We start from the raw sequence: 18,994 nt of genomic DNA on the forward strand, positions 1-18,994 counted from the left end.
CTTTTTCCCCCTCCACCTTCTGCCTTATTTGATCCATTGAAGTACCATGGCTCAATCATGGAGAGGCTTGGCCCCCCACGTCACTCCAATTTGGGTCCAACTTCCGAGACTACCAAACCACTGGAGGACCCTTCCAACAAGAAACGATGAGAAAGCTATCAATGAAGATATCTACATTATCCGTGCGATTTGATATGTTTTTCATAATTTCATATTCGATTAACATGAACACATGATCGATCAAGTATAGAAGTAAGTTGCACGATTTGCATTTTCATCACCATCAACTGCATTGGTCAGGATGGCTCAATGTAGTCCTCAGGATGGCTCAATGTAGTCCTCAAAAGTCAGTATCAATATTATGAATGATAGAGAAAGTAAGAAGGAAGAAACACTAATAACGTCCAAAGAAGTTGCTAGTGCAGCACCAGCCCCACAAGAAAATAACATAAAGGGAGGAAAAAGAAGTGTTACAGCTAGCAATGGCCTTAGCGCCATGTCGGGTCGGGCCAGGCCCATTTAGAGAAGCGGCCGTGCCGTTCTTGGCCCAGTACATAAATGTGCCCTGCCTTCATAGGTTGTACCAGGGACTTTGGGGCTTTATGTCCATAATGATGTCATGTTTGCTTTTGGTATTTCAAAAAAACATATTTTAATTGAACTGCCATTGCTAGTTTTTTTTTTTTTTTGTCGCTCTTACTATATTCCTACTCTAATTCTCACTTTTAGACTTGTGCCTGCCTCTTTGTAGAACGTGAATTGAAACCCACATTTGAAACTAAATCGTTCTCACCCCAGCCCCCGAAAATATGAGGATTCGAACTCCCACCTCCCATTCCATGTTGGAAGAATAGCCACTGGAGTAAAATCATTTGAGATACATTAAAAAAAAAATCAAAGAAAATGCTTAATCATGAATCTTTTATGATGAGAAAGCCCATCTTAAGTACCTTAGGTCGATAAATTCCGTGCTAATAAGTACCCATTAATCAAGTAAAATGCGAGTAAAAATGCGGGCGGATCATCCAGGTATAGAATTCTTGCTATTTGATAAAATGGGAAATTGAACATGCGTAGAAGGCGGAGTACACAAAAGAAAGTGCGCCTCTTTGGGGGGCAAAACATGATGGCAAGCAAAGTGCCAAGCACACTCAGGAATCCAAACGAAGCAACGCCTTCGTCGGATTCAACTTGTCACATCTTGAAATCGCGACGCCATCAAAAAGAAAATCTCTTCGCCTTTGCCCTCGCCACGAATCTTCCTAAAGTAGCATTTCTCACTGAGCAGGTTCGAGATGCTTTGGTGGGTTCTGACAATGGAAAGAAGCAGAGAACCATTGAATGATTCGACCCATTGAATGGTTTCGACCCTCCTTTTTTCCCGATGCAAGCACAGTTTTGTCTTGACCTTTGTAGAAAACGTACGACTGACGTTGCCAAAATTTTCAGCGCTTGGTGGCATAAAAAATTGAAGGATGCTCCTATTAGGGGAAATTTCCAGAAAGCTGAGCGAGCAGTGAGAAAATTTCAACCAGAAGCGTTCCATTTTCCAGGAAAATCATCAGAAATGTTGAATAAGTCCATGATATGCAAGAACTTTCCCGTAGAATGTAATTTAGTTCATTCCTGTCCTAAACCAACCATCCTTTTACTAGTCTCGCCTTCGATGGACATTCTGGACGAGGTGATATCCTGAATCAGCTTTCCAACAATACCATCTCCGTTCTATTCATCTTGGTTATGGATGTGGAAAACTAAAACGAATCCGAATGTCTAACCCGAACTCTATGTTAACGATTCTTCTAGAGCCAAGCTCGAGAAGTAGAGCACCGAGTAAGTGCAGATACCTTCCTTTTCATGATAAACTCTATCGCTGAGACAATGATGATTTCGACATGGAATATTTTACGCCCAGCAGATGATCGATCGCGACTATGTAAATAGACAGCATACGAAACCCCACAGATGCAGGGATTGAGAATGGAAAGATCCAACACATCAAGAGCAAAATGTTTCTGCCATAGTGATATAGCTATGATTCCTCTCATGAGCTTTATATTTCAATAAAAGAATTTCGTATATATGAACAAGAATAAGAAAACTTGAAGATAGCATGAGCTCCATTATTACCCCTACAAAACGGACACGGGGATCGAGATCCGTACCGAGACGTCATTGCCGAAACCCGAATCCCTATTCGCGGTGGAGTTTCCCGCGAATGCGTATCCCACACCCAAGCCTCCAAAGTGTAATGACGCGTTCTCGCACCTCTGAAATACTCTTGCTAGCGATGCCGCCTTCCTCCTCGCCCTTTTCGTTCCTGTGAAGAACAAAGACTGCAGCAACCCGGCCAAAGCCGGTGCCTTCACCACTCTCTCTGTGGCAGCAGAGCCACCGGTCCGGCAGAGCTCGAGCAAAGCTGCAACTGCGTTCTCTTTGCCCCTTGGGGTCCCGCACCGCATCATCCCAATCAAACCCGAGATGGCTGAATTCTCCTTTCCAACCGCTTCTGCCCCCATTGGCTGCCTAACAATCAAGGCCAATGCGCCTGCAGCTTCCTCTGCAACCACCTCGTTCCCCAAGGCGCCCACCAGCGCATTCACAGCCCCCGCCTCGATCATTTTAAGGCAATTTTCCGCATGCGTTGAGAGGTTGAACAAAGCAGTAACAGCATCCTTCTTTCCTCTGGGCGTCCCCTCTCTCAAGAGTCCTGCTAGGGCCTCAACTGCATTGCCCTCATCTGCTATTCTCTTCTTATAGTCGTGAACAGCTGAGAGGCTGAATAATGTTGCTGCAGCATTTTCCCTCGCTTCTGTGGTTCGGCCAATCCTTAAGACGTCCACAATGGACTGCAAGCATCCTCTCTCATCCATGATCCTGCTTTTGTTCTTGTCATAGATCGACAAGTTGAGAATTGCTGTGACGGAAATCTCCTGGGCAATGGGACTCGGAGATGAGAGCAATTCCCGCAAATGGGGAATCGCCCCAGCTTCGGCAATGAAAGCTCGGTTCTCCTTCCCTGTCTTAGCTAACAATCGGATCTCTTTGGCAGCGATTGTCCTCGCACCCTGAGGCCCACTTGCCAGCTGGTCAACAAGAAGTTTTGCTGTGGCTTTATTAGCTTCAAGGGCGGCTTGGCCAGGCAAAGCCGCTGGAAAAGCTTCTGCTGATATATCTATCATCTCTGGGGGGTCATAGGGGACACCATGAGCTATGCACCACTGCACAATCAAGTTCCTCAATGCTCGGTTCGGGACAAGACGGTTGTGAGCAAGCATTTGACCTGTCTTGGGACAGTTACAGTGCCCTTCTTCCATCCATCTGGATATCGATCTCCGATCATATGTCTGGCCTGTCGAGACGATAACTGGGTCCTGCATCAAATCCAACGATATTGGACAACAAAAGTCCTTTGGAACTGTGACGAAGGTATCAGCAATTTCCTGCGCGATCAACCCTTTCCTCTGTTTCTTCGTATTTCCGCATCTCATTCCAATATCGTCCTCCTCGAACCCGCACAAAAGAAACCTGCAAAAGCGGGTAAGAGCAACGAAACCTTGAAGGACTGAAGCCGGAGGCTCGATGTCCCCTTCATAATTCATAATCTGTTCCTCCAAGAAATCAATCTCGGCCCTAAAACTTTTTGCGTTGCTAATGCCCAAACTATCCAAGAAGAAGACCCGCAGCTCAACTGGATTAGGAATCCGCCCGTTCTCGAACTCATTCAGAAATGCGAAGAGCTGAACTCTCAGCTCCTCATCATGCTTATCGGCATAAAACCGGGTCCGTCTCGATTGCTTTTGCAACAACTCAAGTTGCTCCCTGACATCCTCGCTCAATTCGAGGTTCTTCAACGGGAAAACATCCAAGAGCGTGCATATTTCCTGATTCAGATCGTGGAAATGACCCGAAATCGAATGATTCTGGACCAAGAGCCACAACTTACTCGATTCCGCGCAGTGATCGAGCAATATCTTCGACCGGTACAGCAACAGATAGAGCTCCTTCAAGCAGAGGACCGCGGCCGAAGGCAAATCCGACCTCCCATACCTCCCATCCCTCAGGAACTCCAAGAGCACCACGAAGACCTCGATCTTGCGGACCAAGGACCGCGAATTCTTGCGCTGAAAGAAGAGCGATTTGCTCGTGTGGCACGAGACCAGCTCGCTGGAGAGCGACGCGAGGGCTTGTATGAGGGCCACGTCGCTGAGGTCCACCGGGACCAAGAAAGCCTCCAAGCACGGCGACCTCCGCCGCCTGAGCGACGAGAAAATCGCCGCCGTCGCCATTTCTTGATATCAAAAGACGCGAAATTTGACAAAATTGTCAAACAATTCCCACCTCCCGCGAGATGGGTACGGAGGGTTTTCGCTCTACGCTCCCTTACTGTCGCTCAGAAACAGATCTTGAGAAAAAAGAATTTAACCCACCAAGAATCAAGAATCAAGAATCAAGAACGATCCTTATTCTGCAATTATTGACCCAGAATCAATGTTACCCTCAAATCCCCGGGGAACCCACGATTTCCGCCAAGAAAAGAATGAACCCAACAATGGCAAAGAACAAGGGGGTCGATGGGAGAGCCAAGAACCGAAACGCTTACTCTCGTATTGCTTTGCTGTTTGTTGTCGATGAGGTTTGGTGCACTAGGCGAGAAAGAAGACGAGAGAGAGAGAGAGAGAGAGAGGTGAGGGGGGGTTGAATTGAATCTTCGGGGAGTGAAAGGCGAAAGGGGCTTTGGATTTATCAAGTCAAGGCCCCGGAAAAAGGATGATTATTATAAAAAAAAAAAAAGGAAAGGGAGAGAGAGAACAGAGAGAAAAAGGTGGATGAATTGCGCGTTTCGGAAGAGGGAAGAGGGAGAGAGAGAGAGGAGAGAGAGAGAGATGGTGGCGGAAGGCTGACTTTCCAAAGCAGCCTCTTCATCTGGTATGGTGATGGGGACTGACGAGGACGATGATGTCCATTCATTTTCCCACCCTCTCTCTCTCTCTCTCTCTCATCGACATCCTGCCTTCCCCTCCGCTCCGCCGGATCCCACCTCTCTCATTTTTCCAACTATAAATTATAATAACGTTAAGTGATAATGGCAATAACTGACCACCAATATTTGGCCCGGCATGTGATGTGGTTTATAATCATTAAATTTGTTCCATATGATTTTGCCGACTTTAGCCGGACGTGCAATGCTGTCCTTAAATTTTTAATTTATTCTTTATGGTCTCTAGATTTTTAGTACATGTTTGATTCATTTATAAATTATGTGAAATGTTCGATGCCGTTCCTCCATTAATTTAAGTTTATGGATGACATCGAAAATTTGATTAACTATGTACCCAAATTTAGGGACCATATTGAACAAATTAAGAGTTTGAGAACAATATTGCACTTTAGGCAAAAATTCAGTAATCATATTATATATTGAATTAAAGTTTAAAGACTACTTACGATATTTATTGTTGCATTAAAGTGATTGATAATAAACCAAAATATCAAATACATGTGATCGAGTTGTGTACTTTTGAAATCTCCAATTTTAGATTTGGATCTTGCCGTTACATTCAAATTAGACCAAATTATGTTTTACGATGTTAAGCATCCTAAAGAACAGGATGGCTATCAAGTATCCAAAATATGTTTGACCCTACAATGAATGTCAAGATTTGACTTTGAATTGATAATCGAAGTTAACAAAATTTCTAGGTGCGATACTAACGAGGTTGTGTAATACCTCGTTTTGTACGTCGAACTTTATTATCAGTTAGCATATGAAATATCGAAATGACTAATCTAAAAGGTCAAAATTCAAATTACGCAAGCCATGATTTTAAAAATGCTTCTTTTATTTTTAACCACAAGTTTGACATTTTGACTTTTTTTTCTCTTTTTAATTTTCAATGTCGAAATGATGATTGAAAATTTGGTGCTCCCTTAAGACGCGAGTGGAGTGTGGTTAATTACTTTTTTGCCTATTTTACCTTGGAAAAATATAAAGTAAAACCAGCATTGGATTTTGCTTGAAGCGTTGACAAAGCAAAAGCGGGGGACCCCACGCACTGTTTAGGCGCGTGGACAGCTAGAGGTCATCGAACTGGCGGATTACTTCGGTCAAGGGGTTTTCTTTTTCCTTTTTTTTTTTTTTTTTTTTGGGGGGTGGTGGTCGACGGCAATTTTTGCAGCTTTGCTTCTAACTCACAAAATCCAAAAAACAAGTGGACGAAAAGAAAATTCCAAAAAAGAAAAAAAGAATTTCCCCAGTATTTTAGAAAAGTTATTCACTTTGAGTAAATATGGAAAGAAATAATTTACAAGCAATGTGTATCACGGTGGCCTTCAAAATATCCGACGTTTATTGAGTTTGTTCTGCTATTACAAGTAATTATAGTTGGTTAATATCATTAAAAAAATCATGGAGTTTTATATGGGAGACTTTTCAATCTCAAGCTTTTTAATATCCCATAAGAAGCACTAACTTGTACATTTAATCAAGGGATCGCTTTGCTAAAATAAACTTGTATGGTAGAAGTGAGCTTATTATTAGTAAGCCTAATCCCCTTACGTCAAATCCTGATTTTGTCCTGAACTCTTTTATATTTAAAAAAAAAAAAATCACTGACTTTAACTCTAATCTCAAATCTTTCATGAACTTTTTGTGTAAGAAAAAATCAATCACTTTCAATTTAGTTTCAAATCTATCTTCATTAACCATCTATCCAAAACTCACCATTAGTTGGTTAACATGGCATTTCTACGTAGGTAATAAATTCATACCAGTAATGTGGGATGTGACTTGAAATTAGAGTTTTCTTTTTTTGGACAAAGAAAAGACCACCATAGATTTTGACTAGGCTTAAAGTTAGGATTTCTTTTAGAAAAAAAAAAAAAAATGCTCAAAGCAAAATTGAGATTTGACTTAAAGTTATAGGCTTGCTAGCTTCCATGAGTTCATCTCTAAATCACATACCTATAGGAGATGGTTCACTTTGATACTATATTAAGACAAACTCCTACTTTAGCTCATTAGGTATTTGTCTACCTTAACTCGTTTCATATCAAGTCTCATGATTTTGTCTTTTAGCAAACAAGTAGGCACTTTTATAGGATGTCATCCATCTCGGTAGTACATTCATCTCAACATGTTTAATATCATAGACTATTATGTCAAAATGGACTTCTTCTAAATTAATTCTAGTTTTATATATAAAATTCTAGGAGGCTTTTCACATGTTTGGTACACAATTTAGTTCAATCATGCCCTATTTAGCATTTTAAAATTTGCCGAGAGTCGAGCCTCGGGCCCTTTCTCCACATTGATTTCTTCCCACCCCTCAATCGGATCAAGTTTTTACACACCATCTCTCTTCTCACCTTCATCAAACCGATTGTTACACACACACACACACTCACTCTTCTTTTTCTCTCATTCCATGCCCTATGATCCACTTTTATTGATAGAGGTTGCCACCTACGATTGAGGTAAGTGACCTCACATTTGAGGTCATGTGACTCAAATCAAAGCTCACACAACTCAAACCTAAGGTTGCGCGACCTAGAGTTTGAGCTCAAGAATTGCCACTAATGGAGGTCACCGCTTGCGATTGAGGTGCGTGACCCCACATTTGATGTCATGCGACTTGGATGGGAGGTCGTGGCACTCAAGCTCGAGGTTGCTTGACCCAAATTGGAGCTCAAGTGCTTTCATCAAAGCAGGTTGCACGGTTGGTCATAACCTCCATTGGAGTTTTGTCGAAGAGATGTCGGCAACAATTGATGGTGTGACATCTAGGATAACAATGCCATGATGGTTGGCGTGTGCAAAATGATCGACGATGAGGATATAGAGAAATGAGGAAGGAAATAGAAAAAATCAGTATTTTTTTTTTTTAAATTATAAAATATCGGATATCATTGAGCTTGAATTCCAAATTGTCAATGATGGATGATTTTCATGGAATTGACATACCGCGTCTGCTGAAAACCCATGAAATGGAACTCCAATCACCAAAAGGACCATATTAAGTCATTTTTCAAAAAAAAAAAAAAAAGATCAAGACAAAATTGAAAAAATAAATTCATAGATGATATTGAAAGTGCATGAAGAATAAATACCTCACTAGTAAATCCATAGATCAAGAAAATTTTGTTGACATTACATGTTGGATTCCAAAACAATATAGCTCATACATAAATCCAAAACGATACGGCTCGGATGTTATGACCTTTAGAAATTTCTCGTGTCGCATTCAAAATTAATTAAGATTGTATAGTCAATTGAATTTTACTTTTTCTTTAATTCAGATTTTGCGATACATGCACCTTGATTTTTTTTTTTTTTTAATCCCAAACACTTAAAAAGGTTTGGCAAACAAAACTTTGACTCGTCAAATTCGCATGCAGTTATTTTTATTGTTTTTCATAATTTTTAGATTCCTTGTACTTGGATTCAATCCTAAACAGACAAGGCATGCACATGGAAGGAGGGGAAAAGAAAAAGGACTCCCACAAAATCCAGTTGTTCGCGAAGGTTCTAGACAGTGCCACGTGTCGACGAATGGGACGCGTGGCAAATCCGTCGACGAAAACGTCGACAGACTTCACGCGTCCGGCCGATTGCGAAGGCGTAAAAGGCCCTCGTGGCTTTCTCCTATTCGCGGGCCGACTTTACTTTGTCCCCCGTTAACTTCCCCGGCAATGCAGGCCCGCTGCGGTCGCGCCACGTCGCACCAGTCAACGGAAAAGGTCAAAGCAAAGGACGGTCCCCGACGCTGCCCCCAATTTATTTATTTTTTGTCGAAAACGGTGCCCCCCATTGGCCAGTTCCCACGGTTTTTGGTTTTTGGTAAAGAGTTCCCATGGTTTTTCGTTTTCCCCATTTGGATTTTTTTTTTTAAAAGAGCTAATGTCACCCCAAGAAAAATCCCAAATTTATACACCCTTGCTGTATTTCCTCTGAATTAATTTGGGTATAGACGAGATTTCAAACCTAATTTTTGTGTTAAAAAAAAAAAAAATCTCACATCACTAAATTTTTTTTACCAAGACATCCTTTAAAATCTGCTAATATTGCATTAGGAGCCCTCTCGAGTTTTAAAAATCTACTATAATCCCAAGTTTTTTTTTTACATGAATATTAGTTTGGAATAAATATAATATGAGATATAAAAATTAGGGTTTCTTTTTCTTCTTGACATGATATGTATGAATGGAATGATTTGAAGTTTTTCGTATTATTATTCGTAAAATAAATCTAAACTATGTAACACAACATTTACCAAAGCGATAACAACACAAAAGGTTCTTGAACTTTGGTTTTAATGTGTAGTGTAATTCCTAAACTTTTAGTTTTTCAGTGTGACCCTTAAACTTTATTTCAATGCATAATGTGATTTTTTAATTTTTATTTTGTTTAATGTGGTCTTTGAGCTGAATTATACATGTACATTGTACTTTGCAATAAAGTTCGAGGATCATATTAATACAATAAAGTTTAGGAATTATGTTGCATATTTTGCCAAAATACATCAACTATTTGTATTATAAATGGCAAAAATGAGAGAGAGAGAGAGAGAGAGAGAGAGAGAGGTGGGAATGGAGGCACTAGATTAACGTGGAATATAAGGGGATCAATAGTGAAAAGGATGGAGGGGGGTGACGTGGAGGTTTGGGTGCCGTGGGATGCATTTGTGGATGACGACGCCACATGCATGACTAAGACTAAATCTGCGGTTCCGTGGTTTCCAGGTAGGCGCATTCAGCGTAAGCCGGGTCAGCCGTGATAGGGCGGCACGCGGAACATGTTACCATCCATACTTTCTAAAATTCTAAGCAAAAAAAAAAAAAATAAAAATTGATATTCAGAAACATGTATCAACTTTTCAATTGCAACTTTGAAAATTCAAATACATCTTCGATTGCGAACAATTCTTTATATATATTTACGAAAAGATAGCATTAGTTCCGTAAGTTGGTCACCATACGATTCTCGTGATGCAATTGTTTAACGTCCGATTACTTGTCCTACTCATTGTTGGGGAATTTCTCCGCCACTAGTATGAAGGAATGGCTGTAGAACCTGTTACTCTCTCTCTCTCCCTTTCGGTGGTGTAGGTGTTCCTTGGACAAAGTTGTCACAAGGCTTCCAATGGTGTCACAATCTGCAAAATGGTTGTCCATTGCCATAGTTGCTATTGTCGTTTGTCGAAGCTAAACACACGCGCGCACAAAAGTATCTTTTGTCATTTCCATTTTCAAAAATGTCTGATGATGCAAATTCATATTTTCTAAAATAAAGGATGAAAAAGTAATAAGGTAGCGAAAATTTATATTCGTGTTTCATGATTTTCTTTGTAAGTCTAGATAGAGGCTCCCCCAATTAGGGAGCAATTGAACCTGATTCATTACTTTTTATTGACTAAGGTTGATGGTCAAAATGCCCTGCCACTAAGACGAAGGTTGATGGTCAAATGGAGGGAGCAAGGAGAAGCAGAGCGATGACTAATGCCCTGATGACGAAGGTTGATGGTCAAAATGGCGCAAGGGAAGCAGAGCGATGACTACGATGGTAAAGGAGGGTGATGGAGTGAAGGGTTAGGGAAGAAAGGCCCAAGGGAAAAGAAGAGAATAGAAGAATGGGAAACTAACACGTCTAAACAGTCCAATTTACTTTGACAAATTTACCCAAACCGTACCAATTAAATTTTATTGTGCCACCCTTTCAAGAAGATAAATTTTAATATCACCTTTAAGTTTGGGGTTTTTTGCGGTCGATTGAAAGGATCACCAATCTTTTTAATATTATAAAAAAAAATGTTTGGGGTAAAATAGAAGAATGGGAAACTATTTATGTTGGACCCTTTCAAGAAGATAAATTAAATATCAATAAAGGATGGCTATTTATGTTGGAAGGTAATATGGACAGATAATCCTCGGAAGTGTGTTTCCCATGATAAAAGGGACATTCGGAGTTTTTTAATTGTAATAATGCCTTGGAAATTTTCATAAGGTGATTTCGTATCAAACGGATCTGAAATTCAGCTTTCCCAAGCATGTAAAAATAGAAAAATAAAATGAAGGAATGAGCCCGTATCCAGAATTGTCCTTGTAGCGTGGTCAAAGCTCACTTAGAAAGAATCAAAGCTTCTACAACAAGCATAGAAATGTAATTAAACCAAAGTAGTGGGCGAGAAATGTAATTTTTATTTTGAAAATTGAGGTTACAATTTTATATTACCAGACAAGACATTGCTAAGGAATAAAAAAAACTATATAATAGGGGAGTCTTCTCGTCAATCAGAGATGAATTATTCGAACAAGAATATTAGCTCAAAAAAAGAAGAAGATGAATTAGAGATTAAAATGCAGAAGGTAATGGAAGATCAATGTGTACTTAATTAATCTAATTTTTTCCTACTCTTCTGGGTCGGAATAAAAAATAAAATTTTAACCAACATTTCATAGAACAGAAGGGGCGCACCCAGGTCCTCTCTATTTCGTTTTTTTTTTTTTTTTTTTTTGATTTTATAAAAGCTTTAGGGCAAAAAATTCTGCATTGAAATATGATATAAATTTATACTATACTATCTTCAAAATGTGTAAATATCAGTAAAATCCAAATTGATATCCATGACATCTTTACCCCAACCTAATTTTCATCAAACAAAAATTTCCAAACCAGTACTCCATGGCACATTTCACCCAAATTATTTTTCCTCTCACAAAAATCCCAAAATAGTATTTGTAGACAAATTTTATCTTCCACTAGTATGCCATCCTAATTACAAGATGGAAGACTGATCATGAAAAATGAAAAACACATATATATGTATTTTAACAAGATGAATAGGAGATAAATTTAGATATGGACACCCATTTATGATTTGTGAGATGAAAATCAGTTTAAGGTAAATGTACTATATACGAATTACGGGATACAAATTTGAAAATTTTTATGGTCTTATCCCCTTACGGCGGTATGTCACGTCAACAACTTTTGAGGCGGTAACATATACCCAAAAAAAATCCCCCCCAAAGAAAAAGCACCTTTCATCTTACAAACGCCACAAGAAAATCAACTCATCCTGCCTCCCACAAAAGTCATGCGTCTCCTTCCTTCGTGTCCCCTTCCGGCAGCAAAGCATCTTTCGATTTCAATCTCATCTCAACGCACGCTTACCGACCGACCACGGGGATCCCAAAGCGTGACTAAACAGAGAGCTTCCCGGTCAAGATGGTTAAGCTGCTTTCGCCACAAAATTCCTGGAGTTCATACGGCGCACCGTTGACAAACCCGTCCCTTCCCCCATCCCTGCCCTCCCTCTTTGGAAATTTCGGTAGCCCGTTGCAGAGGGCACGTCGCATCAGGACGTTAATTTAATCTGTCTTTCCTTCTTCCACGTACGTGAAGGACGCGCACCTTCTTTGATTTTCTCGCGCGTTCTCGCTGGTGGCAACGTGTGCGTTTTCATTTGATGAACGGTTGACTGACCTCAGGGCCGGCCCCTCTCTTTTCTAGTCTTCACCCTTTTGCATGAACGAGCTGACTTTTTTGGGAGAGGATTTGGGATGACGTTGCCGTCGGATTAGCTGCATGCTGATGGTCGTGGAGCAAAGGGGGGAATTTTGTTTTGCTGAAATGGGTGCCGCTTTTGCGTAGTTTTCTTCGCCTTTCCGGTAGCTGCAATCGAATTATTTCACTCAGTATTCATCTTTAACATGCCGTAGGTAGCCTCTCATGCTTGGATTGTCGGTTCGAGTATGAAATAGCGCCATTCCGGAACTCGTTGGCCGTCGGCCAATGGCCTTGAAGATTTGATGGTTCAGGACATTGGTCGTTTTCTTGAAAGGGAACTCTTTCTAGTCTAAGAATCTCATGTGGAGTGCAAACTGAGTCAGGATTTTCTCTTAGACTTTTCATATATTATGGAAGGAATTTTCTCATTAACATTCAGATCTAACTAACGGGTTCAACAAACAGCTTATATAGACTATCAACTTCCGTCTATAAGGGGTGAGCATGATTTTAGGGTAGAATTGGGAACCAAAGAACTAGACCGGCAGGAACCGGTTTGGCTCCTGGTTCCACATTTTCAGAAATCTCCAATTCCTGGTCCAAGGACCGCGAGCTGGGACGGGAACCTCCAAAGGCCCCCTCTTCTCCATTTCAATTGAGTACTTCATTTGCTTTTATAAAAAAATTGTACAATATAACCAGCTACTGATATGTACAGAAATTAGAAGTATAAATGCTCTACCATCTTCACAGATGTCATACTTCAACATAGCATGTTCTCTTAAGTTACACTTTACCATGATGACTGATTTATGAACTAATCCTCAACCTCATCCAAGATAATCAAGGGCTCTCCACAGAGTAAAAAGCCCCATCAACCTTAAAGAAAAGGACTCTCAACTTTCAAGCACATCTTTCAGCATTCACAGGTTTCAGAGTTAGAATTTGGACCAATGTTTCATGAATGACAGAGAACTTAAGTTCTATAATTAAGGTTTTATGTTACGTATTTTGAATTTTTTATTATTTATTTTATTTTACATATTCATCTTTTATGGATTGTTGCCATTGACAAATGAGAAACTTTAATTTTTATTGTTGTATTCTCTTTCGTTTTGCTTAACTAAAAGAAAATATAAAAAGGAAATTGGTCGGTACCTAGATAGACCATAAAATCTATGATAGAGCAAGTTCCGAAGTACATAGGGTAAGTTTTAGATTCTTTTGGATAAGTTCCAGATGGAATCACTCACCCCTACCGTCAGTAGCTACAGACCGCAGCCTAAGTACAAAATCCAGCCTACCTATTTCTACAAGTTTTAAGGACCCCCCTCATGCGGTGGACCGATCGATCAACAAGCACACTTAACACAACTTTGCTTCACACGGGTTGCGATTGGCATAGAATATATATTGGTCTCACCAGATCCAACCACCGCATTGAAATCTAATCCCTACACAGTTCCAGGTGATCAATTCAGTCGGAGGCTTCAATGGATATTGAGGGACAGAAGACCAGATGTAGCAGAGTAGTATGGACACTGTCCCACAAGTGGATAGAGAACCCCAGCTGGGTGATGTTGATGAAAGGCCGTTTGAACAGAGTCAGGGAAGAGGGCGACAAAAACACATGTAGGTCTCATCTAGACAATAGTGGTCCAAGAGATGAGGCTGGGGATTGATGATCATGCAGCGTGCAGTTTCTATTTTGTTCCTGTGGCTTGCTGTTGGTCATATGAGCATGCATGGTTGTGGGTTTCCGCTCCTTCTATAACCCCGTGATGACCTACATATGTTCTTGTCTTGTTTTGGGATGCCTCTCAGGGCTCTACTCATGTGATCACATCACTCTCCTTCTGTTTCATAATAACGAAGAACCGACATTAGTAACCCTGTTGAAGGACATGAACCAAATGGGGTTTCCTGTCCTCGCCGAAACAACAAGGACAACGAGGATTTATAAAAGAGAGGACACGGAGCACTCTCTTGCTGTTGCAAAGTTTCGTTACGGATAGCAAGCTTGCCAATATCAAGATTTCTATGAAAAAAATTAATTTGAAAGAAAAGAGACGTGCTTTTGTATTGAACAAAGCTTAGCCAATAATGTACGCATGAATGGAAGACCTTGGACCATTTGAAGATTGGTTCGGCAATCCCGGGGCTTGAAAGTACCAGTCTTCACTATTTTGGTGAGGTGAATATTCGTGCATGTTACTTTCAGAAGTAGTTAGTATCCCACAGCTACACAACTTCAAAAGCAAACGAGTTGACAATAGGGCAGCTAACGTCATCTAAAAGACTACTGCCTTGCTAGTCTTCAAAGCCACTCCAACCTTCATTGGAATGCACAGACCTATAAACAGGAGATAATAGTCGCAAAGTTGTGGGCCAGAAACATGGACTCTAGATGCATCACATAAGCTCGGAAGATGATAATGCAGCAAGGAGAAATGCTTTCTCAATGAAAAGGATATTGAAGGACATTTGACTGAATATAATTCCCAACTGTAACCATCTAAGAAATTTTAAATAGATGTAGCAGAAAAGAATCATTGTTATTGCCCCACTTTGCTTCTGTTTTCAGATGCGTATTCAATAAACCACAGGGCTTGATTAAGTCCGGATTTATGAAACCAATGACAAGGGACCAAAAACTGATTCTTGTGTCAGGCTGGTAGCAGGTACTGTGCTTAACCAATGGAAATGAGCAGTCGCCACCTCTACTTCTAAATGTCAGCACTTCGCAGACTAAGAAGTTCACACAGAAAACAGCGAAAACCAAATGCTTGGGAAAGACACAACGTGACCCAGTGAAGATTATTTGTGCCCACTAGAAGGGAAACTAACAACATCGAAACCATGGTACATGTGATGTTTTCCTCAGAATAACTCATAATTGAATAAGTCCAATTTGTCTTCCAAACATCAATCAACTAACAGATCACAAGAATGATCCACAACAAAGTGCAAGCAAAACCAAAGCCAGAATACCAGATGGTGTGTTTAGTCTACACTTACTGTTCATATATACCAAAATCACATAAGACTGGAAAAATTATAGGAAGGGCCTATTAAGCACCACATAGCATCATAGAACCGCAAATTCGGACAAAAAATGCATGAAAGACAGCCACAGATCTGACTAATAATAACCTTAGAGGAAACCAAAATCATGGGTTAGTGGTGTTTTCTGTACACAACTATCAATAACTGACTTCCACAAAACAGCCTGAGCCATCTCAACTTGTCCTTTGAACGATTTACCTTCCCCCTTCCAAAACACTGAGCACACAACTGTGCATGAATGATCGAATGCGTCCACATTGTTATATGGTTTAAATGCAATTTTGATCATCATAGAAGGCTTATATGAAGAAGAAAAAACATAATTACAAATTGAGAACCCTATCCCAAAAATAAGAAGGTGCTTCAAGTGGCGTCAAGGTCGCACCTACCTTTATTCTTAGGTTTGTTGTATCATCACCACCTTCAACTTTACTAGATCTGTGTCGTCACCATCAGACACTAAGAAGTAAATGGTACTAACCACCAAAGTGGTCCTTATCTACCGGAGCTTTGAGTGGCGAATTTTGTAAAAAAGTTTCCCAGGATTTTCTCACGAGCCTCTGTAAATATTTTACAATATGCTATCTAAGCGTATCTCTACATTCCAAGGATTGGAGTAGTGACTTACACTCTAGACATTATTATATTTTCTGCTGCTTAATTTCTCTTTCTCCATTCTGGCAGATAAGGACAGACTGGGAAGAAAACCTTTAAAACTTAATAAAATGTACAGGTATCCAACTATCTATGCAAAAATTCAGGAGCCATCTCGAGTGTATCTTTACTCAAAGTATTTATATAATCAATGCCATACATTCAACGTGATAAACCACTCATCTGGAGATAAAGCTCATATTGGTATAACTGCACTCTTTAAGGACTATCATATATGTTAATAAGAAGTTGATCTCTGTGTGACCTTAATGATACACGTCTGCAAATGTCTCCTTTATCTCCAATCATGTAAGAATGGTATAAAAGAAAAGAAAGAATTGAAAAGCAAACTCGCAAGGAAAAGATGAAATTAATGAAATTCATTAAAAATAAACTGAGCTAACAATTTCCATTCCTACAACTTCCAGTCAATATACCTCACCTTATTATTAAATCTAAACAGACAAAGACTAATAAAATCGACTTTGAAACTAGCAGAAAATTCTTGTAGATTTTAATGAGTTGAAGGCAGCTACAGATTTTACATCCCAAGCGTTCCCAATCAATTATCTCGAAGACTTACTTGATAGACACCTCCCACAGGTAACAAGCTTCAGCAGTGCGTGTGGCCTCCTCGTTCTAATTTTCAAGCGAGAGAGCTGCAAATGCAACAGATGAGTAAGTAACACAATAGGCTAGTGTACCTTCAGTCAAAACTAAAGCACTCGCAGCATGTTCCGCCCACGGACAAGACTACTAACTCTAGAAACTCGATCCCCTCGCTTATTTGTCTTGTTCATAAGAGGAGTGAAAAGATGTAGATTCCCTCAATAAAGAAGTTAATACTCATAGACAGATAGCCGGTTCATAATTCTATGAGAAATAATCATATGTACACAACTCACAATTACAAACAGCAAATTGCAACAAACCATATCCCAATGAGTTTATGCTCAAAAACTATATTTCAGGCAGAATATAATCTTGATAAAGGTCACTGGTATTCCTGTTTTTAATGCCTCTACACTGCTCAAATCTGTTATTGGCATAAATCTCACTATTTTGAGTACATTAACAATGGAAGCTTAATCAACGCAAAATTGGTGAAAGATAAACAGCCACTGCATGTGGAGCAAATTGATGGCCTTCTGAAGCTCCAGAACTACAAGTTGGAACTCTAACTATGAACAAAAACAAACCATGGTTATCCAGACAAATTCACTAATTGAGTTGGGTACCAAATTTGTAACCAAGACCTGACCAAAAAAAGTGCTGATTTTGATTCCATGAAGGGCAGAGACTACCCGAGAAACTGTGAAATGTAGTGAAGAAATTGGCTTTGCAATTATTCAAGGTTGCCTTATTCAGGAAACTTGAACCAACAAAGGGGAACAAGCTCGTACCAAGATTCCCAAAAAAATTTAAATATAACAAAAAGATAAAGCTTATGAAGGTAGGGACGAACATGAAGGATTCCTGGCAAACAAACCCATGAAGGCCTGGAATCTGATTAATTGACTAGCCTATTTTCAGTTCCAGGCTTTTGGATTTGCTTTTAAACCGTGTCCTTACCTTCTACTAATATTCCCAATAAGCGTTAAAAATACAAGGTACTCAGTGACGGTTGAGTTGGGATAGTTTCCATTTATCTACTATCCAATGCCACCTCAGTCACAATTTCATATTTTGAAGATATAAATTAAATGAACTAAATATGTGCATCACAAATACTGAAGAGATTTGATGTTTATTACCCCATCATCAAAGGAAATACAAACAATATCAAGTCTATCGATCATTACCTTTTTACGAGTTGCTCTAGATGTTTTCCAGCAAAGCAAATTTCTAGACCTTGGTTCAAGTCTCCTGCAATGTCGAGAAATCATGCTTTCCCATCAATCAACAGTATAGCAACAGTATATCAACAGTATAGCTGCAGACATTGTACCCCCAAACTATACATTTCATCAAATGGTTCTGCACACAACTCAAATCACTACATTGCCATTTGAAACTGCATTTTCTTCAAGGGCATATGAAACGAACTGGTCATTAAAATATCTAGTTCTAAAAAGTTTTGGCAAAAAGCAAAAAAATCTATCGTACATTCCATTTTGGCAACTGGGACACAGAAGTACATCCTATTTGGCAAATTCATTTCTTCTTGTTTTTCAAATAAAGAATTCCAATGTACATCCTATTCTGGCAACTGCCAATTCAGCATGTGAAACCAAGTAATTGGAAACAAACTTCAATCAGGGAAAAAGATAAATGTAGATTTTCAATGAACATAAAAGAAGCACAACACTTACAGATTCTCTTGTTCAAGCTTTTCGGCGATGGAAACTGCTTTGCGTCTTGACCAGCTACTATGCTGTGAGCACCCTTCAGCTTGCTGTATCACATGTGCAAGGGATACCTTGCCTCTCACAATGCTCTGGCCTGGGTTCCTTTCACTAGATTTTACTCTTTCCACGTGGGAAGCTACTTCTAAGCCTCTTTGATCAAATTTCACATTGTTATTGACATGCCCATTTAGCGTAAGCTCTCTAGAGGAAGCTTCTAGTTCAACTATTTCACTTTTACCCACTTCAAGATGGGGCTGACCACTGATGCCAGTGGAATCTCTGATCTGAGATGAACCGTTTATAGGTGCAGGTAAGCTTAGAGGGGCATTAACTTCAGTTGCTGTATCTTTATTTGGCTCACATCTAATTTCGATTGTCACCGGTGACGCAAGAGCAAACTCAAATGCTTGCAAGATGT

The 18,994-nt window shown here is 39.9% G+C and overlaps 1 protein-coding gene and 1 non-coding gene across 2 annotated transcripts; both read right to left on the reverse strand.

Annotated features, from left to right (window-relative positions):
- Nucleotides 1–1,974: 1,974 nt before the first annotated feature.
- On the reverse strand, nt 1,975–4,717 carry LOC104440873 (U-box domain-containing protein 17). Its single transcript, XM_010053859.3, has one exon. The coding sequence runs from the start codon at nt 4,287–4,289 to the stop codon at nt 2,133–2,135; it is 2,157 nt and encodes a 718-aa protein (XP_010052161.2). The 5' UTR covers nt 4,290–4,717; the 3' UTR covers nt 1,975–2,132.
- Nucleotides 4,718–16,591: 11,874 nt separating this feature from the next.
- Nucleotides 16,592–18,994, reverse strand: LOC104440874. Its single transcript, XR_005550376.1, has 3 exons — nt 18,541–18,994; nt 18,031–18,094; nt 16,592–16,887 (listed from the first exon to the last, which is right to left on the reverse strand). It is a non-coding gene; the product is annotated as an uncharacterized LOC104440874 (transcript).

Source organism: Eucalyptus grandis, chromosome 4 (genome assembly GCF_016545825.1).
Source record: "Eucalyptus grandis isolate ANBG69807.140 chromosome 4, ASM1654582v1, whole genome shotgun sequence".
NCBI classification, from domain to species: Eukaryota; Viridiplantae; Streptophyta; class Magnoliopsida; order Myrtales; family Myrtaceae; genus Eucalyptus; species Eucalyptus grandis.